Source organism: Chiloscyllium plagiosum, unplaced genomic scaffold (genome assembly GCF_037043375.1).
Source record: "Chiloscyllium plagiosum isolate Xiang-an unplaced genomic scaffold, Cpla_swu_hap1 HiC_scaffold_2, whole genome shotgun sequence".
NCBI classification, from domain to species: Eukaryota; Metazoa; Chordata; class Chondrichthyes; order Orectolobiformes; family Hemiscylliidae; genus Chiloscyllium; species Chiloscyllium plagiosum.
Window position 1 is genome coordinate 119814359 of NW_028270140.1, and position 27543 is coordinate 119841901.

The 27543-nt window shown below is 46.6% G+C and overlaps 1 protein-coding gene across 4 annotated transcripts; it reads right to left on the bottom strand.

Moving 5' to 3' along the window:
• Window positions 1-10076: 10076 nt before the first annotated feature.
• LOC122558626 (beta-1,3-galactosyl-O-glycosyl-glycoprotein beta-1,6-N-acetylglucosaminyltransferase 4-like) lies at window positions 10077-25863 on the bottom strand. Of its 4 annotated transcripts, XM_088000261.1 has the most exons (3): window positions 24519-25224; window positions 21073-21227; window positions 10077-16414 (listed from the first exon to the last, which is right to left on the bottom strand). In XM_088000261.1, the coding sequence occupies exons 2-3, from the start codon at window positions 21090-21092 to the stop codon at window positions 15046-15048; spliced, it is 1389 nt and encodes a 462-aa protein (XP_087856387.1). In that variant the 5' UTR covers window positions 21093-21227; window positions 24519-25224; the 3' UTR covers window positions 10077-15045. The 4 variants fall into 4 exon arrangements, with proteins under 4 accessions (XP_087856387.1, XP_043563365.1, XP_043563356.1 ...); XM_043707430.2 differs by lacking the exons at window positions 21073-21227; window positions 24519-25224 and adding an exon at window positions 25648-25863; XM_043707421.2 differs by lacking the exon at window positions 21073-21227 and having other exon boundaries at window positions 24519-25223.
• Window positions 25864-27543: the final 1680 nt, after the last annotated feature.

Below are 27543 nucleotides of genomic sequence, written 5' to 3' on the forward strand. Positions count from 1 at the left end.
ATTAATCCTGATTTCCTTCAGTTCCTCCCTCCCATTAAACCCTTTCTGGTATGCTTTTTGTGCCGTCCTTTGTGAATATTGGATCAAAGTAAGTATTTAGTTGGTCAGCAATTTCTTTCTTCCCTAATATAAATCTGACAGTAAGCAACCCACAGAATGAAATGTTGAAAGTGAATACCCAACATCTAGATATAGGAGGTAAACCTCAGATTGATGATTCACCAACTAGAGTTATCGAAGCAAAAAACAAAAACAGAAATTGCTGGGAAAACTTAGCAGGTTAGGCAGCATCTGTGGAGAGAAATCAGAGTGAACGTTTCAGGTCCAGTGACCATTCTTCAGAACTGATTGTAGCTAGGAAAAAGCTGAAAATGTGTTGCTGGAAAAGCGCAGCAGGTCAGGCAGCATCCAAGGAACAGGAGAATCAACGTTTCGGGCATAAGCCCTTCTTCAGGAACGAACGTCAATTCTCCTGTTCCTTGGATGCTGCCTGACCTGCTGCGCTTTTCCAGCAACACATTTTCAGCTCTGATTTCCAGCATTTGCAGCCCTCACTTTATCTCTGTAGCTAGGAAAAGGTTGGTATATATGTTAAACAACGACTGGGGGAAGTGGGGGTGGGAGGGGGGGCGTAAACAATAGTTGGAGATGAAGCCCTGAGAGAGAGAAAAATAGTCATGCAGACAAAAGAATGGGTTAAGATCAGTATGGGAGAAACAATAGCTGCTAATGGGAACCATTATTTGCTGACAACGGGTTGTTTGTGGTAGTAGCAGGTGTGATGACAAGGCCTGGTACGTCAGGATTGGCGAAAGGACATGAGAGAAAGTGCTCAGGCAACTGCTCTGCCCAGGACTGCAAGAAACTACAGAAGGTTGTCTACACAGCCCAGACCATCACAGACGCCGACCTCCTGTCCACGGACTCCATTTACATTTCTTGTTGCTGTGGAAAGGCTGCCAACATCATCAACGACCCCTCCCAGCCTGGCAATGCTCTCCTACATCCTCTTCTGTCGGGCAGAAATATAAAACCTTGAACACGTGCACAACTAGTTTGAAGAATGTTGTTCTTGCTTCATGTAGTTCCTGTGCAGTGTAACCTGGGTGTCTTAGTCTATCTAAGTACCCTATGATCTGTATGTCCTGGCTTACCACGATTTTCTTGTACTGCTCACAAACAAAGCTTTTCTCTGAACTTAGGTACACGTGACTACAATAAATCAAATCAAATCAAAATTATTGAACTCAGTGTTGAGTCCAGAAGGCTGTAGAGTTCCCAAGTGGCAAATGTGATGCTGTGCTTCCACTTTGCGCTGAGTTTCGCTGGTGCACTGCAAGCCTGAGATAGAAATGTGAGTCAGAGTTCCCATTTGGCTGCCATTTCAACACAAGACTGTGATCCCCATTAGCTCTATTGACTCTAGTGAATTCTCACAAGTTTTGAGATGATTTGTAGCTCAGGTTGAGGTTCTGGATATAGGTTTGCTCACTGAGCTGGAAGGTTCATTTTCAGATGTTTCGTCACCATACTAGGTAACATCTTCAGTGAGTCTCTGGATGAAGCACTGCTGATGTTTCCTGCTTGAGGAAATGACATCACCAACCCAAAGAAGCTTAAACACATAAATAGAAAGCAGGAAACATCAGCAGTGCTTCATCCGGAGGCTCATTGAAGATGGTACCTAGTATGGTGGCAAAACGTCTGAAAATGAACCTTCCAGCTCAGCAAGCAAACCTACATCCAGAACTATTGATTCTCCCAGGTTGACATTTACCCATGCCTTTCTCATCTCAACTATTTTTCTCTCTATCTGTGCTCCATTTCCACATATCGTTTACTCCTTCTCCCTTCTTCAGCATATATACCAAACTCTTCCTAGCTACCACCCGATCTAATGAAGGGACACTGGCCCAGAGCACTAACTCTGCTTTCTTTCACAGATGCTGCCAGACCTGCTGAGATTCTCCAGCAATTTCTATTCTTGTTTTTAATTTACAGCATCCACAGTTCTTTAGGATTTTTTTGTTTAATGTTAGTCAAAACTCAGTCAAAATGAAAAAAAATTGAATTTGAGAAAAAAACTGGAAAAGACATGTGAAAACTGCTTGAATTGGAGGAAAAAGAGAAGAGAAATGGAAAGGAAAACGAAAGAAGATAAGAAGTCAATGAAGAATGAAGAAATGAGAAAGGAAGCTTGAATTCTCAATAGTGGAGAAAGAAAAAAGGACAATGGAAAGGCAATTTAATTTTAAAATCTTGCACTTCAAAGTAATAGGTAAGCAAGCAACATAATCTGGCTAGAGGAAGACTTCAAAGAAAGGAAGGAAGAAGAGTTAATATTTCAGAGGATGATTCTGATTCCAATGAGGGATATGATTTCGCTAAAAAATCTTTATTTAGTGCCTACATTTACAGGGGATGAAGCTGACAGATATTTAAACTATTTGAAAAGAAATCTGTGAAGTTGAAGTGGTCAAAGGATGCCTCAATCTTAATGTTACAGAGTGTTTTGATAAGTGCACCTAATCTGTAACCTAAGACCTTCTTCCTTACTGCCATCCAACCTTTGTGTCATCTGTAAATTTACTGATCTACATACTATGATCTGCTGTGGTACACCACTGGATACATGCCTCCAGTCGCACATTTAAAAATCACACAACAACAGGTTATAGTCCAACAGATTTAATTGGAAGCTCAGGTGAAGGAGCGTTGCTCCGAAAGCTAGTGTGCTTCCAATTAAACCTGTTGGACTATAACCTGGTGTTGTGTGATTTTTAACTTTGTACACCCCAGTCCAACACCGGCATCTCCAAATCCAGTCACACAAGTATCCTTTAACCGTTATGCTCTCTCTCATGCCAATCGGCTGATTTTGGATCAAACTCGCCAAGTTATCCTGGATCCCATGTGCATTTACCTTCTTTATCAATCTCCCATATGCAACCTTGGCAAACACTTTGCTGAAATCCACATGAATTACATCAACTGCGCTACCCTCATCTCCACAGCTGGTCACCTCCTCGAGAAATTCCATCAAGGTTGTTAGATGTGATCTCCTACTGACAAAGCCATGCTTATTAAACCCTGCCTTTCCAAGTGGAGATTAATTCACTTCCTAATTTTCTACAAAAGATCCCCTACCACTGATGTTAGGCTGACTAATCTGCAATTCTGTTTTATCTCTAGTACCCTTCTTGAAAAGTGGAACCGTGTTAGCTGTTCTCCAGTTCTCTGCCACCTCTCCTCTGGCCAGAAAGGAATTAAAAATTTGGGGCTAAATCACTGTAATTTCGTCCCTTCTCCCCCACTGCAGTCATTTCTTTGTGCAGACAGTGTGTTGACAACTCATTTGCAGGTCATTTCACACCCAATGCAGTGTAATAGTTTCTACAAACATTGAAAAAAGACTGAATAACTACACTGACTGTACAAAGATAAAAATCACACAACACCAGGCTTTAGTCCAACAGGTAAAAACAATGACTGCAGATGCTGGAAACCAGATTTTGGATTAGTGGTGCTGGAAGAGCACAGCAGTTCAGGCAGCATCCGAGGAGCAGCAAAATTGACGTTTCGGGCAAAAGCCCTTCATCAGGAATAAAGGCAGAGAGCCTGAAGGGTGGAGAGATAAGCTAGAGGAGGGTGGGGGTGGGGAGAAAGTAGCATAGAGTACAATGGGTGAGTGGGGGAGGGGATGAAGGTGATAAGTCAGGGAGGAGGGTAGAGTGGATAGGTGGAAAAGAAGATAGGCAGATAGGACAAGTCCAGACAAGTCATGGGGACAGTGCTGAGCTGGAAGTTTGGAACTAGGGTGAGGTGGGGAAGGGGAAATGAGGAAACTGTTGAAGTCCACATTGGTTCCCTGGGGTTGAAGTGTTCCGAGGCGGAAGATGAGGCGTTCTTCCTCCAGGCGTCTGGTGGTGAAGGAGCGGCAGTGATAGAAGGAGCGATGCTCCGAAAGCTAGTGTGCTTCCAATTAAACCTGTTGGACTATAACCTGGTGTTGTGTGATTTTTAACTGTGCGATTGGAGGCATGTATTCAGTGGTGTCACGGACTGAGTCCGTGACACGCTCTGCTCCCCGCTCCGGGACTCGGCTTACACTCGCTCTGCTCCCCGCTCCCGGACTCGGCCTACACTCGCTCTGCTCCCCGCTCCCGGACTCGGCCTACACTCGCTCTGCTCCCCGCTCCGGGACTCGGCCTACACTCGCTCTGCTCCCCGCTCTGGGACTCGGCCTACACTCGCTCTGCTCCCCGCTCCGGGACACGGCCTACACTCGCTCTGCTCCCCGCTCCCGGACTCGGTCCGTGACACGCTCTGCTCCCCGCTCCGGGACTCGGGCCGTGACGTGCTCTGCTCCCCGCTCCGGGACTCGGCCCGTGACACTCTCTGCTCCCCGATCCGGGACTCGGTCCGTGACACTCTCTGCTCCCCGATCCGGGACTCGGTCCGTGACTCTCTCTGCTCCCCGATCTGGGACTCGGCCCGCGACGTGCTCTACTCCCCGCTCAGGGGCTCGGCCTGTGACACTCTGCTCCCCACTCCGGGACTCGGCCCGTGACACTCTCTGCTCCCCGATCCGGGACTCGGTCTGTGACACTCTCTGCTCCCCGATCCGGGACTCGGTCCGTGACACTCTCTGCTCCCCGATCCGGGACTCGGTCCGTGACTCTCTCTGCTCCCCGATCCGGGACTCGGCCCGCGACGTGCTCTACTCCCCGCTCAGGGGCTCGGCCTGTGACACTCTGCTCCCCGCTCCGGGACTCGGTCCGTGTCACGCTCTGCTCCCCACTCCGGGACTCGGCCCGTGACGTGCTCTGCTCCCCGCTCAGGGGCTCGGCCTGTGACACTCTGCTCCCCGCTCCGGGACTCGGCCCATGACGTGCTCTGCTCCCCGCTCAGGGGCTCGGCCTGTGACACTCTGCTCCCCGCTCCGGGACTCGGTCCGTGTCACGATCTGCTCCCCGCTCCGGGACTCAGCCTACACTCGCTCTGCTCCCCGCTCCGGGACTCAGCCTACACTCGCTCTGCTCCCCGCTCCGGGACTCGGTCCGCGACAGGCTCTGCTCCCCGCTCCGGGACTCGGTCCGCGACACGCTCTGCTCCCCGCTCCGAGACTCGGTCCGCGACACGCTCTGCTCCGTGCTCCGAGACTCGGTCCGCGACACGCTCTGCTCCCCGATCCGGGACTCGGTCCGCGACACTCTCTGCTCCCCGCTCCGAGACTCGGTCCGTGACACGCTCTGTTCCCCGATCCGGGACTCGGTCCGTGACACTCTCTGCTCCCCGATCCGGGACTCGGTCCGTGACACGCTCTGCTCCGTGCTCCGAGACTCGGTCCGTGACACGCTCTGCTCCCCGATCCGGGACTCGGTCCGTGACACTCTCTGCTCCCCGATCCGGGACTCGGCCCGTGACGTGCTCTGCTCCCCGCTCAGGGGCTCGGCCTGTGACGCTCTGCTCCCCGCTCCGGGACTCGGTCCGTGTCACGCTCTGCTCCCCACTCCGGGACTCGGCCCGTGACGTGCTCTGCTCCCCGCTCAGGGGCTCGGCCTGTGACACTCTGCTCCCCGCTCCGGCACTCGGCCCGTGACGTGCTCTGCTCCCCGCTCAGGGGCTCGGCCTGTGACACTCTGCTCCCCGCTCCGGGACTCGGTCCGTGTCACGATCTGCTCCCCGCTCCGGGACTCGGCCTACACTCGCTCTGCTCCCCGCTCCGGGACTCGGTCCGCGACACGCTCTGTTCCCCGATCCGGGACTCGGTCCGTGACACTCTCTGCTCCCCGATCCGGGACTCGGTCCGTGACACGCTCTGCTCCGTGCTCCGAGACTCGGTCCGTGACACGCTCTGCTCCCCGATCCGGGACTCGGTCCGTGACACTCTCTGCTCCCCGATCCGGGACTCGGCCCGTGACACTCTCTGCTCCCCGATCCGGGACTCGGCCCGTGACGTGCTCTGCTCCCCGCTCAGGGGCTCGGCCTGTGACGCTCTGCTCCCCGCTCCGGGACTCGGTCCGTGTCACGCTCTGCTCCCCACTCCGGGACTCGGCCCGTGACGTGCTCTGCTCCCCGCTCAGGGGCTCGGCCTGTGACACTCTGCTCCCCGCTCCGGCACTCGGCCCGTGACGTGCTCTGCTCCCCGCTCAGGGGCTCGGCCTGTGACACTCTGCTCCCCGCTCCGGGACTCGGTCCGTGTCACGATCTGCTCCCCGCTCCGGGACTCGGCCTACACTCGCTCTGCTCCCCGCTCCGGGACTCGGTCCGCGACACGCTCTGCTCCCCGCTCCGGGACTCGGTCCGCGACACGCTCTGCTCCCCGCTCCGAGACTCGGTCCGCGACACGCTCTGCTCCGTGCTCCGAGACTCGGTCCGCGACACGCTCTGCTCCCCGATCCGGGACTCGGTCCGCGACACGCTCTGCTCCCCGCTCCGGGACTCGGTCCGCGACACGCTCTGCTCCCCGATCCGGGACTCGGTCCGCGACACTCTCTGCTCCCCGATCCGGGGCTCGGCCCGTGACGTGCTCTGCTCCCCGCTCAGGGGCTCGGCCCGTGACGTGCTCTGCTCCCCGCTCCGGGACTCGGCCTACACTCGCTCTGCTCCCCGCTCCGGGACTCGGCCTACACTCGCTCTGCTCCCCGCTCCGGGACTCGGCCTACACTCGCTCTGCTCCCCGCTCCGGGACTCGGCCTACACTCGCTCTGCTCCCCGCTCCGGGACTCGGCCTACACTCGCTCTGCTCCCCGCTCCGGGACTCGGCCTACACTCGCTCTGCTCCCCGCTCCGGGACTCGGCCTACACTCGCTCTGCTCCCCGCTCCGGGACTCGGTCCGCGACACGCTCTGCTCCCCGCTCCGAGACTCGGTCCGCGACACGCTCTGCTCCCCGCTCCGAGACTCGGTCCGTGACACGCTCTGCTCCCCGCTCCGAGACTCGGTCCGTGACACGCTCTGCTCCCCGCTCCGAGACTCGGTCCGTGACACGCTCTGCTCCCCGCTCTGGGACTCAGCCTACACTCGCTCTGCTCCTCACTCTGGAACTCAGCCTACACTCGCTCTGCTCCTCACTCTGGGACTGGGCCTACACTTCCTCTGCTCCCCGCTACTGGGTTCGGTCCGTGACACGCTCTGCTCCCCGCTCCGGGATTTGGCCCGCGACACGCTCTGCTCCCCACTCCGGGATTCGGCCTACTCTCGCTCTGCTCCCTGCTCCGGGACTTGGCCTACACTCGCTCTGCTCACCGCTCCAGGACTTGGCCCGTGACGCGCTCTGCTCCCCACTCCGGGATTCAGCCTACACTCGCTCTGCTCCCTGCTCCGGGACTTGGCCTACACTCGCTCTGCTCACTGCTCCAGGACTTGGCCCGTGACGCGCTCTGCTCCCCGCTCCGGGACTCGGCCTACACTCGCTGTGCTCCCTGCTCCGGGACTCAGCCTATACTCGCTGTGCTCCCCGCTCCGGGACTCAGCCTACACTCGCTGTGCTCCCCGCTCCGGGACTCAGCCTATACTCGCTGTGCTCCCCGCTCCGGGACTCAGCCTACACTCGCTCTGCTCCCAGTTTCGGGACTCAGCCCGTGACGTGCTCTGCTCCCCGTTTCGGGACTCAGCCCGTGACGTGCTCTGCTCCCTGCTCCGGGACTTGGACCGTGACACGGTCTGCTCCAGACTCAGGCCTTTAACCGTGACACTTCTTTCCAGTCCCAGCCTCGACTGACACACTCCGCTCTCACCATGGCTCTAGCACGACATGTCGTCCTTCCCCTCACCGCCTTTCTCCAGGTAAGGTTGGATAGTTTAGGAAGTTAAAAATTGGGTGGCAGGGAAGAAAACCTCTGCAAAGAGGAAAGAAAAAGGAAAAGGAACTGCGGAGCAGAGTTGCTCCAGCTGGAACGTCTTACTCTGCTGCCATCGTGAATAGCTATACATCGTTTTGTCATCAGTACATGCCAGAGAAATTTGCCCAATAGGTTAGAGATCACAAAACACAGCTCAAACTGAAATTGACAAACAGTTTATTGCAAGCGATATGGCTGGAGAAGAAAACAGACCAGCTGACACAGAACGGACAGTCTGCACAGAGATCAGATTTCTCCTCCCAGAGCTGAGGATGAGACCAGTTTTATAGTAATGCTGCACAATGACACTGCTTAAGAAATGGGAAATTACAATGTTTCTGGAAATGGAGTAATTTAGTTGCAAGGATGCTAATTGGAAAACAGGTTAAAAACGAAGACTGCAGATGCTGCAAACCTGAGTCTGAATTAGAGTGGTGCTGGAAAAGCACAGCAGGTCAGGCAGCATCCAAGGAACAGCGAGAGAGAGAGAGAGAGAGAGAGAGAGAGAAAAAAAAATCGACATTTGGGGCAAAAGCCCTTCAACAGGAATAGAGTTTATTCATCAGGAAAACAGTTTATCGGATGAATGTCCTGTTCCTTCACACAATGCAGCATCCTGACAGTATCATGGTCCCATTCATCTTCACAGCTAGGTGTTAAGGTCTTTTCTGAAGTAGTGAGGTGCTTCCATTGTCCTGTGGTGCCTGTCTGTCTGTCCTGCTTCTAGTGTGGCTTTTGTGTTGCTGGGTTGTGAAACTACCCTTAGGACTTCGAGATCTCTTGTCATGTCCATGGGAGCTTAAAGCGTATTCCATTATCTGCCTGCCGTCTGACCCAGTTCATGAGCTGCTCGGGAATTCTGGGTTTCCTGGTACAATTTGGCCAATTTGCTTTTGTGGACCTACCGTGGGTTAGCAAACCTTTTCCCACAGACAGAATTGCAAAAATTACAAATCTCTGAGGAAACAACTATTTATACTGTACGAAAAAGAGGCTGTTAATTGGTTGGCAAGTGGATTCTAATTGATAGAGATGTTGCTGTGGTGCATGTACCAGGAAACAGTAACTGGTAAACGTTTTAAAATCCAAACCAGGCAAGTTGACTCTGGTTAGGTAGTTATGAACATGATGAATTTGTTTTGCAGCTTCTATTATGTACCTTTCCATTTTGGAGCCATTTATTTCACCCATTGTCTTTCCAATTGTCTCTTTACATACGCAGATAGATTTACCTCCAAATAGTAAGGCATCAAAATGACCTTTAATGGATATTTTCAGCATTTTAAAAACAATTGCCATACAACTGATCTCCTCATTTGCTTCTGTCTGCATTATGTAAAAACTTGCTCAACCTGAACCAGTTTTTCTCCTTGTTTTGGTGAGTCACAAAGTGGGACTGTTCATCTGACCTGAATAACATAGGCCAATCATTTCACATAAAATATTAATCAATCATTGACCCTCTGCATCTTTGCTACTTTGTCAGTTTTTATTTTTGTTCTGGCAAAATCTAGCAATCAGCCTAATGCCTGAGAAATACTTTGGTGAACAGACCAAAGTATTGTGCATGATAGTGACAATTAGCTAATTGCCAGATAAATAAGCATATCTTAATGAATCTGAAGCAGAAAGTGCATTTCTGAGTGACTGATGACTGTTCTTTCCCAATTCAGTCTCTCTTCTAAAAGGACTATTGAAACAAAAGAAAATTGATTTTTTTCATAGTGAACATATGCCCATTTTGTTTGGCTGTTGTTGAACATATTGATTCCTCTGAAAATGTGTTGCTGGAAAAGCGCAGCAGGGCAGGCAGCATCCAAGGAGCAGGAGAATCGACGTTTCGGGCATGAGCCCTTCTTCAGGAATTCCTGAAGAAGGGCTCATGCCCGAAACGTCGATTCTCATGCTCCTTGGATGCTGCCTGCCCTGCTGCGCTTTTCCAGCAACACATTTTCAGCTCTGATCTCCAGCATCTGTAGTCCTCACTTTCTCCCCATATTGATTCCTCCCCTTCTACCTAAAAGGAAACCAATATTCTATGTTAGGGTGTACCAACCCATCCCACCATCCACCTCCAGGCGCATCCCATTATACAATGTTGACTTTGTTCTTGGCAGATGAAAGCCAGAACCTACCGTATCCAGGACCAAATCTATTCTCCTGTCCATCTGGTAGTTCTTGATAGGTGGGGATACACAGAGACAATCAAAGATTTTCAGTCTTAATGAAGTCTGGTGATCAGTGAATTTATTGACAATGACTTGTGCTCTTCTCCATCAACCTCACAATGTGTTTTATTTTACAGCTAAATATATCCTTACTTATAATCATATTCTATCGTTTGCATTTTATATAAAGAATAAATCATTCATTTCAATATCAAAAATCATTTTACTCACTATCAAAGGAAATTCTTAGTATTACACACAATTCATAAGAGCTTAGTAGAACTCCATCTTTGTTGCAACCAAGTAAGGTATTGTTTTTAAGTTAGTGCAACTATCATGAATATATTCTCCAGTAAATTAAATACAAATCATCAACAGAGACAGAAACTTTCAAAGGAACTTAAGATATTGATATTGTTACAATGGTTTTGTCACACTTTAATTTGAAATAACATTTATTGGACAGAGCAATAACTTGAAATTTAGAGTATTTTTACCTTGAGGTATATTGTAGCTGTTTTGTACCCAGATTAGATGGCCCTCAGGAAAACCCAAGCTTGGTGTCTGGGATTCTGGGCTCCACACTACAGCTGTGGTTTGTGTTCATTATTCTTAAATTTCCCAAATGTCACTTCTACCTGAGTCATTATAAATTAAATAATTCATACTTGCAAATTTTAAATGTACAAAACCATTGACACTTGTAAAATTACCATATTGTGTTACTGGCAAACGCTATTTTCACTCCTGCTTTTCTGAAACCTATTCCTATTACTTTATCCTGTTTCAAAAAGTAGCATCAAATAGGTTAGGAATTCAGAATATTGCAAGACTCATGAGATGCATTTCCAATGCTTCAATGCAGCCTTTTGGTGGTCATTACTTGTCTTTGTCCCATGGTTGGTACTGAGGTTTGCAATTGAAGGACAATGGCATTTTTGTACATAAGCCAGGGTAATGCTCCAAGTGTTGTGAAAAGACATGGACCCATACATTTAGAGTCCTTGTGTGTGATAGATGTCACAAATTTGCTTTTAGTCAGGTCTATCGGAAATGTGGACCTTGCTGTCTCCCACATCACAAGCATTTAGCAGATCTGCTGAAGTACAATGTTCTGATTCTTTTCTGCAAATGTTCAATAATTAATGATTGGCTTTCAAATTTCAGAGGTTTCCACATCAGCAGAATTCGGTTTGTAATTGGGATTAAAAACTGGATGCAAAGCAGGAACGAGGTAAACTCGCACTCTTATTTGATGTTGCTATCTTAATTCCAACTGGTTTAGAATTCTTCAGATCAAGGTCCCATGAGGAATACAGTACAACTCTCAAAACAATGCTCATTTTAGTGGGCAAATGAATGGCACAATAAGGTAATGAGCCACACAAATAAGGACAGCCTCAAATTCATTCTGCCTCAGCTACTGGGACAAAGACAGGTGAGCCAAGTGAGGAGAGATAGCTGGTAAGATTATATGCATCAGCAAGGTTAAAATCAGGATTGGTGAAAGAGCTTGTTATAATACACAGTTAACATGACAAGCGAGAAGTGGACATTCGGACAATGTCCAAAGGGTAGAAATTTGTTTGGGGTGGTATTGAATCAATTACATGCTATACCCCCTCCTTGATATTGAGTTACCAGAAGACCATATGATAAAGGTGCAGAAGTGTACCATTCAGCCCATTGAGTCTGATCCCAATGAGATCATGGCTGATTAAAAATATATCCACTTTCCTCGCTATCCCCATAACACTTAGAACAGTACAGCACAGTACAGATCCTTCAGACCACAATGTTATGCCGAGCATCGAGAGTCATAGAGATGCACAGCATGGAAACAGACCCTTTGGTCCAACCCGTCCATGCCGACCAGATATCCCAACCCAGTCTAGTCCCACCTACCAGCACCCGGCCCATATCCCTCCAAACCCTTCCTATTCATATACCCATCCAAATGCCTCTTAAATGTTGCAATTGTACCAACCTCCACCGCATCTTCTGGCAGTTCATTCCATACACGTACCACTCTTTGCGTGAAAACGTTGCCCCTTAGGTCTCTTTTATATCTTTCCCCTCTCACCCTAAACCTATGCCCTCTAGTTCTGGTCTCCCCGACCCCAGGGAAAAGACTTTGTCTATTTATCCTATCCATGCCCCTCATAATTTTGTAAACCTCTATAAGGTCACCCCTCAGCTTCCGACGCTCCAGGGAAAACAGCCCTAGCCTGTTCAGCCTCTCCCTGTAGCTCAAATCCTTCAACCCTGGCAACATTCTTGTAAATCTTTTCTGAACCATTTCGAGTTTCACAACGTCTTTTCAATAGGAAGGAGACCAGAATTGCAAGCAATATTCCAACAGTGGCCTAACCAATGTCCTGTACAGTCACAACATGATTTAACTTTTTTGCTTTCCCCTCTTAAATTATCTTTCTATGGACCTCTTCCCATAAAGATGTTTTATGCAAGACTTGGAAGCAACAAACAACTTCAAGGCCAGAAAAAGACATAATAAGTTCATACAATGTTGCAGCTAGTGGACTAATTCAGCCCTTCAAGTCTGCTCTACCATCCAATGAGAACATGTCTGATCAATTAATCCTCAAATCCACTTTTATCCCATTCATTACCTTTGATTCCTTTCCTGATTAAAAATCTCTGTCTGTCTGTCTCAGCTTTGAATATACTTAAATGTCCCAACCTTTCAGCCCTATGCAGGAAAGAATCCCAAACAATCACTACACTCTGACAGAAGAAATTCTTCTTTATTTTTGTCTTAAATGGATGATCCCTTATTGTGGGATTAAACCCATGGCTCATGACTCTCCCACAACATTTATGTATCTACACTGTCATGACCCCTAAGAATCTTGGATGTTTTAAGAAGGACTCCTCTTATACTTCTAAACTCCAATGAGTACAGGCCCAACCTCCTTGACCTTTCCTCAGCAGATGGATGTACTATCATACCACACCATTTCAATATTATTAGGAGCAGTGCTTGGTGCGGTTTGGTGGTTTGTGAATATTGTGCTTATCAGGATGCGGAAAAATTGACTACTTTCTCATATTAGGCACTCCATGCTAGCATTCCAAGATCAGGAACTGGTTCCATATGCCTTAGACCCGATCTCTAATTGATCTGTTTGTGGGACATTTTTCCATTCTGATACCCATGAGTAGCAAACCAGAGGAAAATGTATTCAGTCAGCCCTCCCATTTATCTCTCCACCCTGGAGGCTTCCTGCCTCTATTCCTGATGAAGGGCTTTTGCCCGAAACATCGATTTTCCTGCTCCTCGGATGCTGCCAGACCTTCTGTGCTTTTCCAGCACCACTCTAATCTAAACTCTGGTTTCCATCATTTGCAGTCCTCACTTTTGCCTAATTGATATTAACCTTACTGCGAATCCTCTTGCCTACCTTGAAGAAGTTCTCCTCTCTCCACAAGAGTCTCAGTGAGTCTCTCTTTCACTGCAACCTCCAGGTCATCTCCTCCCCTCCCATTTATCTCTCCACCTTGGAGGCTTCCTGCCTCTATTCCTGATGAAGGGCTTTTGCCCGAAACGTCGATTTTCCTGCTCCTTGGATGCTGCCTGACCTGCTGTGCTTTTCCAGCACCACTCTGATCTAAACTATGATTTCCAGCATCTGCAGTCCTCACTATCGCCTATTCCTCCTGTGTTTAGTTTGCTATTCCATCTCATTAGTCCAGGCAGATTCCAGGGCTCAGGGTTGAAAAATCCAATAAAACACAAGCCAATGTTCAACCCAATACAAATTCACCAAGAATCCACTACAGTTTTCACATGGGCATGATGATAAAATCACATCAGATGAATATTTACACCATGTACTGAACCTTCAGATAAAATTATTCCCTCCTTACCCATGCCAATACCAATATTTTTAACAAAATCAATGCAAGTAAATGCTACACATTGATGGCTCTGGGAATTTCAATTCTGCTTATAAAGCAAATTGGCACAACTTACTGGAGGTCTGCTTGCAGCTGAGAGATATTGTCATATAGGCTAAAGTCAGGACACACTGCGGTGGCTTGACATTGATGGAAGTTGCTTACCGAAGCCTGCAAACCTGATATTGTCAAAGCAGATCACATTACCATAGCCATAAATTATTGAAAAACATTCAGTAGGAAACATTTGAATGAGAAAATGGATTACGTTATTACATCAAGCTCCTCAGGAAACAACCTCTTTTCATTAAACCACAGCCAAGTGTCCTGAAAATTGCATATTTAGTTTCCACTTTCTGGTGTGTACCTTATTAATAATCTAATATTCCACCCTTCAACTTTTAACTTGCATCATGTTAAATCATTTGCAGCTTTAAGAGATACCGGTTATGGCATGACATTATTACATTTCCAGGATCAAGGACAACAGAGGATCATACAATGAATATAGAAAATACAAAACATGAAATTTCCATTGTAGTTATCACCCTTACTCTTATCACTGACTGTGTAGTACACTCTCCATCCTACATTTGAACAATGAGCTATGATAGTATCAGGTTCACATACTGGATAAAGGGAATGTCAAACACGTCAATAATTGGCACCTTCTGTTCATTACCAATAATTGTATCAACTGATACCTAGCAAGCATGTTTTTATTTATTTATTAACAGGATATGGATGGTATTAACTAGACAGGCATTCTTTAGCCATCTCTAATTGCCCAGAGTGCAGTTAAGAGTCAACCACATTGCTATGGGTCTGGAGTCACATATAGAACAGATCAGATAAGAATGGCAGTTTCCTTCCTTCAAGGCTATTAATGAAGCAGATGGGCTTTTTCTCCAGATAATCTACAATGGTTTCATGGTCATCATTAAATTCATAAAAGCCCCATGTTAATACCACTAACCCACATGATTTTCATGTTACTCTTTGTAAATTCACTGATTCAGCTTTCCACAAAGTTGGAAAGAACATCACTTGATTTTGTATTTGCCTTTCAAGCTTAAGCTGGTGAACACCTCTGACACAAAATGTTACATTACTTCAGCCCCAAAAGTTTTCACTATGATTATAAATAGAGAACTTTTGAGAATTCAAATCTATCCAAAAGTATTGGCGTTCTCTAATCTTCAGTTCCAAACATTTAATTAATACAGGGTCCACTTTGGAGTCAAATTTATTGGCAAACCAATGGCCATAGTCAAGGAGCCACCTGAGCTCAGCAGAGCCGTAGATGCAGACGCTGCGGCGGTGAGTGCCTGTGCAGGGTGGGTATAGCGCCTCCTCCAGGTAGCTCCATTTCACCAGCCTAACCTTACTCTGCAGATCAGTCACTTCAGCCTCCGAGCGGGAGATCTCACCTGGCACCCCAGGAACCCGGACCATGCTTGCCCAGAAGTGCTCGTCTGGTGAGTATGTATCTGCGGACCAGGCAAGAAAATCTTTGGCCACCACACTGGAAGTGATGTATTTGGCAAAATCGTAACTCAAAACAAAATAGGCACTGCCAGTAAATACTTCAATATTATGGGGGGAGGGCTCCTTCTCAACATCAGTTTTGATGAGTTTGACCTGTCCATCTTCGTTTGAATTATCTGAAAGCTTGTAACGATACAAGAATCGCTCTTTTTTAGTATCGCTGGGTTTCATAGATTCCAACATGTTAGCTCCATTCAGTTTCTTCAACTCAGACACCAGTTCAAAATTGGACCTCAATGGTAAATCTTGGCCACACAAGTTGATCACATACTTCCATTGGACAGACGACTCAAGAAGATCAGACAAACAATTAAGATCTGCTTGTAGTCTGGAAATGTGAGCATAATGTACCAATTCCAACTTTGATGCAATGAACACATTCGGAAAGCACTTGGCTAAGTTGTCCATGGCGGATTTGAATGAGTTTGAGGATTTCTGGTCATAATGAATGCAGTATATATTCTGAGGCATGTAAATCATTTTTAAGCTCCTTTCCACCATAACAGCATCTTTATGAACCACCATAGAAAATGCCAAAGGGTACTCCTTTTCCACTTCCGAGATGAGATTGTTTCGATATCCTCTTTGCAAAAGATATTGATCACAGTCAGATGTCATCAACTCAACATCTTCGTCTTCCAGATCAATAATATTACCCTTGCGTATTTCTAATGTTTTACCCACTTCCACTGGGCTACATTCATAGATGGCAGTGCAATTAATTTGAAGGTTTAGTTGCAAGTACTTGCTGTTCTTTCTATTGCGCACGTACTGAGAGGTGCTCCAGAAAGGTTCGACCAACCATGTTTTCTGTGAACCTACGACCATTCCATGATTGTAGAGAAGTTTTAATAGGCAGGGCAGTGCAAAGGACAAAAGCAGTAAAATTATCTTCTTCAGCTTAAATTTCACAGTTGACCACTTGCAAAGCATTCTGCAAAATGTAAAAACACCATTGGCTATCAGTAAAATCAAATTTGGGCATCATTTAGAATACAAGATTTCATGCTGTAAGTTTAAATACAATCATCGAGCCATTCAGATCCATGTGGCCCAACATTTTCTTGAATCCTTCAGTTAGTCTCATCATTCTTTCTCCTTATTCTTGAAACTTTTTGACCTTCAAGTAATTTTTCAATTTTGATTTAAAGGTCACAATTAAATTGACATTCATTTCCCCATCAGACAGTGCAGTCAATATCCGAGACCTTTGTTGAGTACAAAGGTTTTTCCTCTAGTCACCTCTAGTTCTTCTTTTCAAATCATCTTAAATGTGTGCTTTCAGCCCTTGACAATAATTTCACTTTATTCATTGTATCTAAAGCCTTTATGATCTTAAACACGTCTATTAAATATCCTGTTTGCTAGTAGTTCTAAGGAGAATAACCTCAGCTTCTCCAGTTAATACATTGATATATTGATTTTTTTTGTCACATGTACTTAAATACAGTGAAAAGCTTTGTTTGTCAGCAGTACAGACAGATCATAATAAGCAAGGACATACAGATCATAGGGTTGAAAAAGAACTTGGACAGAGTAAGATATACAAGTTATACTGTACAGGATGTGCGCTAGGCAGGATCAACATTAAGAAGATCAGCATTATTTGAAGTTGGGAGAGTCCACTCATCGGTCTGATAACAGCAGGGAAAAAGTTGTTCTTGAAACTGCTGGTGCATGTGATCAAGCTTCTGCATCTTCTGTGGAACTGTAACCAGGGCTAGTAAATTTCTGGAATGAGCAAAGCTCTTTCGTATCCTTGACAAAGCTTTTCCTAAAGTACGGTGCCCGGAATTACACTTAATACTCCATTTGGGGATGTACTAGTGCTTAACATAGGTTTAGCAATAACATCCTGACTTTGTACTTTCAGGGCTGATTTATTCAAAATGCCGGATTCCCTAGCGCCATCTCCTGATCGAAAGATTAGATTAGATTACTTACAGTGTGGAAACAGGCGCTTCAGTCCAACAAGTCCACACCGACCCGCCGAAGCACAACCCACCCATTACCCTACATTTACCCCTTTATGTAACACTACGGGCAATTTAGCATGGCCAATTCACCTAACCTGCACATTTTTGGATTGTGGGAGGAAACCCACACAGACACGGGGAGAACGTGCAGACTCCACACAGTCAGTCGCCTGAGTCGGGAATTGAACCCGGGTCTCTGGCGCTGTGAGGCAGCAGTACTAACCACTGTGCCACCGTGCCGCCCACAAGGTCCAGAGGAAGACTGCTGAGGGGACAACCTGGACACTTGGCATGGGCCTCCCGGAGTTAAATCCAAGTGGTGATGAGATGAGCATTAATCAGCCACTGTCAGTCAGGCTGCCCAATCACTGCTTTATCAACCAGGTTGGGAGGTAGGCAGTGGTTGCTTGCCTGCTGGACCTTCAATTCATCTGCAGGGGATAACATTACATCTGGCCCACTGCATCTATCAAGATCAGGATCCCAAGTGTTTTTATTATTTGTTTTTAGTGTAATTATTTATTTGTTAAACTTTTCAGCCACATTCAAAGATTTTTGCTTGAACAAATCCAAATCTCTGTCTTCTTGGAGCTCCTTTAAATCTATAGGAGTTGAGAGGTCATGTTGCAGCTGTACAGGGCATTAGTTCGGACACTTTTGGAATATTGTGTGTAATTCTGGTCACCCTCCTATAGGAAGGATGTTGTTAAACTTGAAAGGGTTCAGAAAAGAATTACAAGGACATTGCCAGAGTTGGAGGTTATGAGCTATAAGGAGAGGCTGAGTAGGCTGGGGCTGTTTTCCCTGGAGCATCAGAGGCTGAGGGGCTATCTTATAGAGGTTTATAAAATCATGAGGGGCATGGATAGGATAAATAGACAAAGTCTCTTCCCTGGGTTGGGAGTCCAGAACTAGAGGGCATAGGTTTAGGGTGAGAGGGGAAAGATTTAAAGGGACCTAAGGGGCAACGTTTCCATGCAAAGGGTGGTATGTGTATGGAATGAGCTGCCAGAGGAAGTGGTGGAGGCTGGCACAATTATAACATCTGGATGGGTATATGAATAGGAAGGATTTAGAGGGATATGGGCCGGGTGCTGGCAAATGGGAACAGATTAGGTTAGGATATCTGGTCAGCATAGACGAGTTGGACTGAAGGGTCTGTTTCCACGCTGTATATTTCTATGACTCTGTCACTCCAGTTATCTCTTCCTATATCGAAGGCAGGTATGTGTGAAATGGGATACTGAGCCTGCACTTAATGGTACATTCTCTTTGGAGCCAACCTCTTATTTGGTAACTTCTTTGTTTACCAGGCAGGCAGCCTGAACAAGAGGTGAGTGCTGTTGTTGCAGGTCAGGAACCAAAAATAAACTCCTAATACAGTAGTCCCACTGTCCCACATTAGGCCGGTGAGCCCTGAAGTTGTGACATTTCAAATGATCGTCCAAGTACTTTTGTAAGGTTGTAAGGTTACCTGCCTTAACTACCCCACCCAGGCAGTGCATTCCACCTTTGGGTGAAAAAGGCTTTCTTCAAATCCTCTCTAAACCCATTCCTTTCACTCTAAAATTATGCACCCTTGTTATTAATCCTTCAACTAAAGGAAACAATTGCTTTCTATTCACCCTCGTCATGCCCTTCAAAATTTTATATACCTCAGTCAGGATCCCCCTTAATCTCCACTACTCCAAAGAAAAGCCTGAGCTTATTCAATTAAAATGCTCCATCCCAAACAACATATTGGTTTATATCCTCTGCACCCCCTCCAGTGCAATCATGTTCTTCCTATAGTGTGATGACTAGAACTGCACAGAGTACTCCAGCTGTGGCTAAACCAAAGTCTGTACAGCTCCAACATAACATCCCTGTTCTTACAATGTATGCTATTACTGATAAAGGCAAGTGCTCTGTATGCCTTCCTAACTACCCTATTAACCTGACCTGCCACCATCAGGGATCTGTGGACAAGAACTCCAAGATTAGATTAGATTAGAGTCCCTACAGTGTGGAAACAGACCCTTCGGCCCAACAAGTCCACACCGACCCTCCGAAGAGCAACCCACCCAGTCCCATTCCTCTACATTTACCCCTGACTAATGCACCTCGTACTATGGGCAATTTAGCATGGCCAATTCATCTAACTTGTACATCTACGGAATGTGGGAAGAAAACGGAGCACCCGGAGGAAACCCATGCAGACACGAGGAAAATGTGCGAATTCCACACACACAGTTGCCCGGGGCGGGAATTGAACCCGGGTCCCTGGCGCTGTGAGGCAGTAGTGCTAACCACATCCTCCTGTTCCTCTGAGCTTACTACCATCCTACCATTCATTGAGTTCTCCCTTGTCTCGTTCCATCTTTCAAAGTGTAATAGATCACATTTATAAGGATTAAATTCCATCTACTACTGATCTGACCATCTGGCCAATCCATTTATCTCCTCCTGCAATCTAACACCTTTCTCTCACTGTCAACTATCCAATTACTCTTTGAATCATCCACAAAGTTACTTACCATCACTCCCACATTCTTCTCAATATCATTTATGAATATCAAGAAAGATAATGAACCCAACAGTGATTCCTGTGGTACACCATTGGACACCAGTCTTACCAACAGCATTCTATCACTCCACGTTGTCTCCTGCCATAAGGCCAATTTTGGATCCAACTTACCAAGTTACCCTGAATCCCATCTGCTTTGACCTTCTTTATCAGTCTCCCATGTGGGACCAAATGTCTTACTGAAATCCATATTAAATGACATTAAATAACTGCACTACTTTTTACACAGAGAATGTTAACATGCAGCTGGGGAGGTGATAGAAGCAGATGGAGAGGCTTCAGAGGCATTTAGATAGACACATGAACATGTGGGCGGCACGGTGGCACAGTGGTTAGCACTGCTCCCTCACACCACCAGAGACCCGGGTTCAATTCCCGACTCAGGCGACTGACTGTGTGGAGTTTGCACATTCTCCCCGTGTCTGCGTGGGTTTCCTCCGGGTGCTCCGGTTTCCTCCCACAGTCACAAAGATGTGCGGGTCAGGTGAATTGGCAATGCTAAATTGCCCGTAGTGTTAGGTTAAAGGGGTCAATGTAGGGGTATGGGTGTGTTGCGCTTCGGCGTGTCGGTGTGGACTTGTTGGGCCGAAGGGCCTGTTTCCACACTGTAATGTAATGTAATCTAATCTAAAAAATAGAGGGATATGGACCATGGACAGGGAAACAGGATTAGTTTAGAATGGCATCATGGTGGGCACAGACATGGTGTTCCATCTTCTATGTACCCTCATCCTCACACCTGGCCACCTCTCCGAATAATTCCACCAGATTTGTTAGATATTACCTCCCTCTGACAAAGCCATGTTTACTATCCTTGTTCAAACCTTGCCTCTCAAATTGAAGATTAATTTTCACTTTCATTGTTTTCTTCAATAATTACCCTGTACTGATATTAGATTCACTGGTCCATTGTCTCTTGGTTTATTGCTATCATCCTGCTTTTAAAGTGGAACGACATTTGCTTTCCTCCAGTTTTCTGGCACCTCCCCTGTGGCCACAGACAATGTGAAGATTTGGGTCAGGTCCCCTATAATTTCCTCCTTCATTTACCGAAGCAGCCTGGGATACATCTCATCCGAATCTGGGGATTTATCCAGTTTTATATTTGCCAAAATCTCCAATATCTTCTCGTTTCTTTTTTAATCAATCTGCTCAAGAACTTCACAGTCCATCTTCTTGAATTCTATGCTTGCGTGCTCCTTTTCCTGATTAAAGACAGATGTTAAATGCTCATTTACTCAATACACTCTGTCAATGTCTGCTGGCTCTACACACAGATTTCCCCCAGGCCCTAATATGCCCTACGCTTCTGTTGGGTTATTCCCTTGCCCTGATATAGAATATCTTGGGATTCTCTCTAATCTTGACAGACAGCATTTTGTCATTCCCCCTCTCTTTGCTCTCCTAATTACTTTCTTGATCTCCTCCCTGCACTTCCTATACTCCTCTCAGGCCTCCCTTTATACCTGTTATGTGTCTCTCTTTTCATTTTTATTCAGTCCTGAAAAGTCCCAGACATTCAGGGCTTGTCACTCTTTCATTTCACCCTAAAGGGAACATTTGGGCCTGTACTCTCCCCAGTTCCTTTTTGAATACCTCCCACTGTAGGTTTATCCTCAAGTCGTTGTTCCTAGTTTATTTTGGCCAGATCCTGCTATATTTTTATAAAATTTGCCTTTGTCAGCAATCACTTGCTAATGAGTATGATTGCCCAACTAGGAAATTCTGGGACATTGGTCACGGGTTCTGTGCGTCAATCTGTGGCTGGTGGGCTGATGAGCCCCATTTCCTACCACACATTCGGCAAGTGTTTCCAGGAGGTGGAATCGGTTTGTGGCCTTGATTCTGTTTTATCTCAATCCAAAACCCTTTCTTCAGATCATCTTTCTCCTTTTCTCTCATAAATTATGGCATATGATGTTGTGGTCACTGTCACGAAGATGCTCCAGCACTGTCACCTCAAACACCAGTCTGCCTTCATTCTCCAGAATTAGGTCCAGCACTGTACTGTTCCTTGTTCGACCATCGACATGTTAACATAAAAAGTTCTCTTGAATACATTTCAAGAAATCTGCCCCTTTTAAACCCATTACACTATAATTATCCCAATTGATACTGGGGTATTGGAAGGCCCTAATATAATGACCCTATTATTACTTTTACATGCCTTCGTGAATGGTCTACATATCTGCTCCTCTATTTCTCACTGACAGTTTGGGGGCCTATCATTCACTCCTAACAATGTGACTGCCCCCTTTTTATTCCTAAGTTCTACCCACAAAGCCTCATTGACGATCCGTCCTCGATATCATCCCTCATTACTGCAGTAACTGACTCCCTACCTAATAACATAACACTTCCACATTTATACCCTCTCCTATCCTTCCTGAAGATCCCAGAGCCTGGATTGGCCAGTTCTGTCCCTTCCTCAATCATGTCTCTGTGAAGGCAACAACATCACAGTTCCATGAGTCTAACCACACCCTCAACTCATCTGTCTTACTTATCATACTCCTGCCTTTAAAGTATAGGCCATCTAGCCTCGCCTCGCTCTCTTGTGACACAACATAGAAAAGGAACATAGAGAGAGTTCAGCTAAGTTGTGCTAAGTTGCTGTTGAACTAACCCACTGTGACCCCTGGCCCTGCTGAACAGCACAAGCAAAGCCACCTGCAAGGCTGTTAGTCCCATTCTGGTTCAGACCATCCCAGAAACTGTCCCAGTGATCCCAGAATCTAAAACACTCCTTCCTGCACCAACTCTTGAGCTATGTGTTTAACTGCCCTGTTTTCCTATTTCTGTAATCACTAGCCTGTAGCATTGGGAGTAATCCTGAGATTACAACCTTTGAGGTCTTGCTTCTTAATCTATTGCCTGGCTCCCTGAACTCTTGATGTAAAGCCTTATCCCTCGTTCTACCTACATCATTGGCACCAAATGTGTACAACCACCTCTGTCTTATTACCCTTCAAGAAGCCCTGTAGCCAGTGAAATCCCTATTTCCAGGCTACTATGGGATTTGAATGCACTTCCTCAGACCATTAGTCTGCACCACTTGATCACTAATCCAGGGACAACATTATGTCACCATCTCCCATCACCACCAAGATGTGGCTAGTGGAGACATTCAGTGATGGTAACACCTTTGAATTAAGTTGGCCTCAGTTCTTACAAACGATGTGATGGTGGGGATGATCACTTCGGGAGCATATATGCTATTTCCCAACATCAACTCAAATCTGGATGTGTCCAGGTCTTGCTAAGTACGGACATAAATAGCTTCAATATCTGAGACATTGCAAATGGTGCTAAACGTGGCAATCATCCGCAAACGTCCCAATTCTGACCGCATGATAGAGGGTAAACCATGGATGAAGCATGTTAAGGTGATTGGACTTAGGTTTCTGCCCTGAGAAACCCCTGCAGAGATGTCCTGGAGATGAGCTGACTGACCTCCATTGACCACAGCCCCCATCCTATATGTTTTATATCTGCATGTATTCAGCCATTGGACAGTGCTCCCAAACCAAACCCCACTGAGGTCAGGAGGGCGCGTCACATACTCCCATCACCTCTATAATTCAGCTCGTGTGTCGTTTTTAAAAATATATTTAACTGTTTTTCATGCATCAAATTACAGATTTTTGACGGATGAAAATCGAAATAAAGTGTTCTTTTTTGAAGAGATTTCGAACAAACTAAAGAGAGACAGTTCCCAGCAATTTACTTCATCTGCTGAGTTCCTCAAGGGCTGGTTAAACCGACTCTTTCCGGAAAAGATTGTGTCACGAGTAGTGAGGAAGCTGATGGGAAGCAGGGCTCACTTCTGTGCCATGTGTTACTGTGGCGAAACTGCGGAAGTAGGTGTCTTGAAATAAAAATGAAACCTAAAACGCTCAAGCCTTCACGGGGAGAAAACCCTTTCAGATTCCTCTCAGCCGGTGACTGAACTCCCATTTCCCAACAAAACCGAGGAACTCGCTTTGAAATTCCAAGAAAAGTAGAAATGGACTCAAATGAGCATTTTGTGGAGTGAGTGAGGGAGGAGGTGAAGGGGTGGGGGTGGACGTCTCGCTGTCATCTCCAGTATTTCTCTCTTTTCAGTACAGATAGCAGCATCTGCAGTAATGTGTTCCTACTCTGTGCTGTAAGGAGTCTACGCCAAACCAACTGATCACACAGTTGGCTGCAACTTGAACCAGTTACCACTGACCCGTCCCACCCACCAACAGGCGGATATGAACTCCAGCTGGGGAACAGGCCAAATCGAATAACTAACTAACTAACTCCACCGAGCAATTCCACACGCGGGGCTAGACCCAAGTGCACAAGGTGAGAGTTCACATGTGAGAGACTGGCTCGCCTCCTTTATCCTGGAATGGCTCTGATTTCAAGACCAGGAAAGATCCCAGTCTCCACCATGGCCCACCCCCCACGAGCTGTCAGTGAGACCCCGGTCATCCATAGGAGCCAATGACCTGCCCCCTCCAGCTTACCTCTGTCTGTCTGCCAGCCTGTCTCTCACACACACCCCCACATCCAAGCAGAGTCACTTGCGAAAGTATAGTGGCGCTGGACTCTTTGGGAATGTTCCGAGGGAACTCTTCAGCAGCTCCGTACGCCGCCAGCTCCTTCATTGAGCTGCCGCTTTCGGCTTCCCGGACCCGGGACTGGCGGGGAGCGGCGCTAAAGCTTTCCGTCCGTCAGTCAGCCAGGCTGCTGTCATTCGCTTCGGAGCATCGACTCGTACTGCAGCTCTCCGCTGTTTCCCCGCGTCCTGTCCAATCCACTGGGTCTTGTGGAGCACTGTACAGCACGCCATAGATTTGATCACAACAGAGACACACCCACCAGCCATCTCCCAAACCGGCAGGAACATTATCACCTCAGAAAACACTGATTCCCCTATCTGCACCCCCCCTTCTTACCTCATTCCCTGTCTTCAGGGGGAGGCCTGCCTTATTTAACTCCTAGTTACAAAGTGGTGAGTGTTCACGTTCCCTGTGCTCACTGTACAGGATGTGGAGGTGCCGGTGTTGGACTGGAATGGACAAAGTTGCTCTGAAAGCTAGTACAATCCTTCCAAATACACCAATTTGAATTATAACCTAATGTTGGGTGATTTTTAACACTAAAGGATATAGACACAACGTTGGAAGTAATGACTTTTGCTCACTTAGCTCAGTGTCATGATCGCTCCAGTGTAAAGCTTTTAAAAAAGTTTTACTAAACAAGAAGGCGCTATAGGCAAGCTGTTTTGAAAAGCAATAGGAAACGGGGCACGAACAAACGCATTTTAGAATAAATGCAGATGCTGGAATCTGAAACCAAAAAAAGAGAAAATACTGGAAAATCTCAGCAAGTCTGGCAGCATCTGTAAGGAGAGAAAAGAGCTGACGTTTCGAGTCTAACTGACCCTTTGTCAAAGCTCAACGCATTTTAGAAAATCGCTCTCAATGAGACACACTCTGGTGGGTTTTCTGAAGGAGCTGCAGGAATTTCCTCAGTCCAACTTGTTCAAACTTTCATCCTGAGGAAGAGATAAGCTAAAAACTTGGAGAAAACAAAACCCACACTTGACTCGAAATGTTAACTCTGTTTTTCTCTGCACAAATGCTGCCATACCTGCCGAGTTTCTCCAGGACTTTCCGTTTGTATTTCAGTCTTCTAGCAGTATTTTGCTTCTTCTGGACTCATGGTGTCGAGGCGGGTAAGTTCTACGTTCCTTGGATCAGTATCGAAACCTAATTCTAATCGATGGCAATAGGCTGGAATCAAAGGCTCTCTGGAATTGGTTAAATTGGACTAAACTATGAGGGGGGCGGGGGGACATTGTTTCAGCTGCAGGGTCAAAATCATGTTAGACATTTGCGCTTTAAGAATAGATTGAAGTTTCTTGTTAAAGTCGCCTTTGGCTATTCCATATCAGCATGTCAGAACTCCAATCTACTGTGAACATTCATTTCAAATCTACATTTTGCTGGTATTGTCGCAATATTTGAGGAAGGGGTGTGATCCTCCTAATGGATATGAGTGCAGGGAAATAGCCAAAACATAACGCCACCATCACTCTCAGATAAGGTGCAAGGCGGCTAGTTATAATGCAAAGCTCGTTTTATTCAACTCCAGCAGCACAGCTTAACCTGAACCTCAGAAAAAAACATCTTCTACAGCACAAATCTCTCAGTTAAGAGTCCCAGAGCAGTCAGTCACGTGGCCTTTCTGTGAGATTCCCAGTTGAGTGCCAAATTAGCAGCAATTTAAGCCTGTGGGCATACATCCACTGAGAATAATGGGGTGATCATTCAGGCTGATTCAAATTCTAGGATATTGATGCCAGCAGAAAGAAAGAATATTCATCTCGTCAGCCAAGGTTGGAACCAGAGAGAAAAGGATATTCATCTTTAGTTGTAGCTGCTTCTCAACTTCCAGATTGAAGTTACAGTTCTGTCCATTGAAGAATGAATCAGTTGTTTTCAATAATGGCCCAGGTATTGCATTCTTCTGCAAAGGAAAGGTGCACTCAACATTCACTGTGCTGAGGATTGGCCACAGGTCTTTCATAAATTCCCCACAAATCCACCAACTCCCACAGTTAGCTGGACTATACATCCTCACACTTTGCTTCCTGTGAAGACTCAATTCCATTCTGCCAGTTCCTTCATCTCTGTCACCTCTATTCCGATGATGTCGAATTCAACAAGAGAGCCCCCAAAATGGCCACCTTCTTCCTCAACTAAGGATTCTCCAGCACTGTGGATGACAGAGCCCTCAGCCATTTCAGACCTGCTTCTCATGGTTTGGCTCTTACCCCTTCGCTTCCCTTCCACAACAGCAGCAGGCTCCCCCTTGTCCTTGAGGAGAAAGTGAGGGCTGCAGATGCTGGAGATCAGAGCTGAAAATGTGTTGCTGGAAAAGCGCAGCAGGTCAGGCAGCATCCAGGGATCAGGAGAATCGACGTTTCGGGCATAAGCCTTTCTTCAGGAATGAGGAAAGTTTGTCCAGCAGGCTAAGATAAAAGGTAGGGAGGAGGGACTTGTGGGGGGGGCGTCGGAAATGTGATAGGTGGAAAGAGGTCAAGGTGAGGGTGATAGGTCAGACTGGGGTGGGGGCGGAGAGGTCAGGAAGAAGATTGCAGGTTAGGAAGGCGGTGCTGAATTCGATGGATTTGACTGAGACAAGGTGGGGGGAGGGGAAATGAGGAAACTGGTGAAATCCGAGTTCATCCCTTGTGGTTGGAGGGTTCCTAGGCGGAAGATGAGGCGCTCTTCCTCCAACCGTCGTGTTGTTGTGGTCTGGCGATGGAGGAGTCCAAAGACCTGCATATTCTTGGTGGAGTGGGAGGGGGAGTTGAAGTGTTGAGCCACAGGGTGGTTGGGTTGATTGGTCCGGGTGTCCCAGAGATGTTCTCTGAAACGCTCCGCAAGTAGCTAGCCTGTCTCCCCAATATAGAGGAGGCCACATCGGGTGCAGAGGATGCAATAGATGATGTGTGTGGAGGTGCAGGTGAATCTGTGGCAG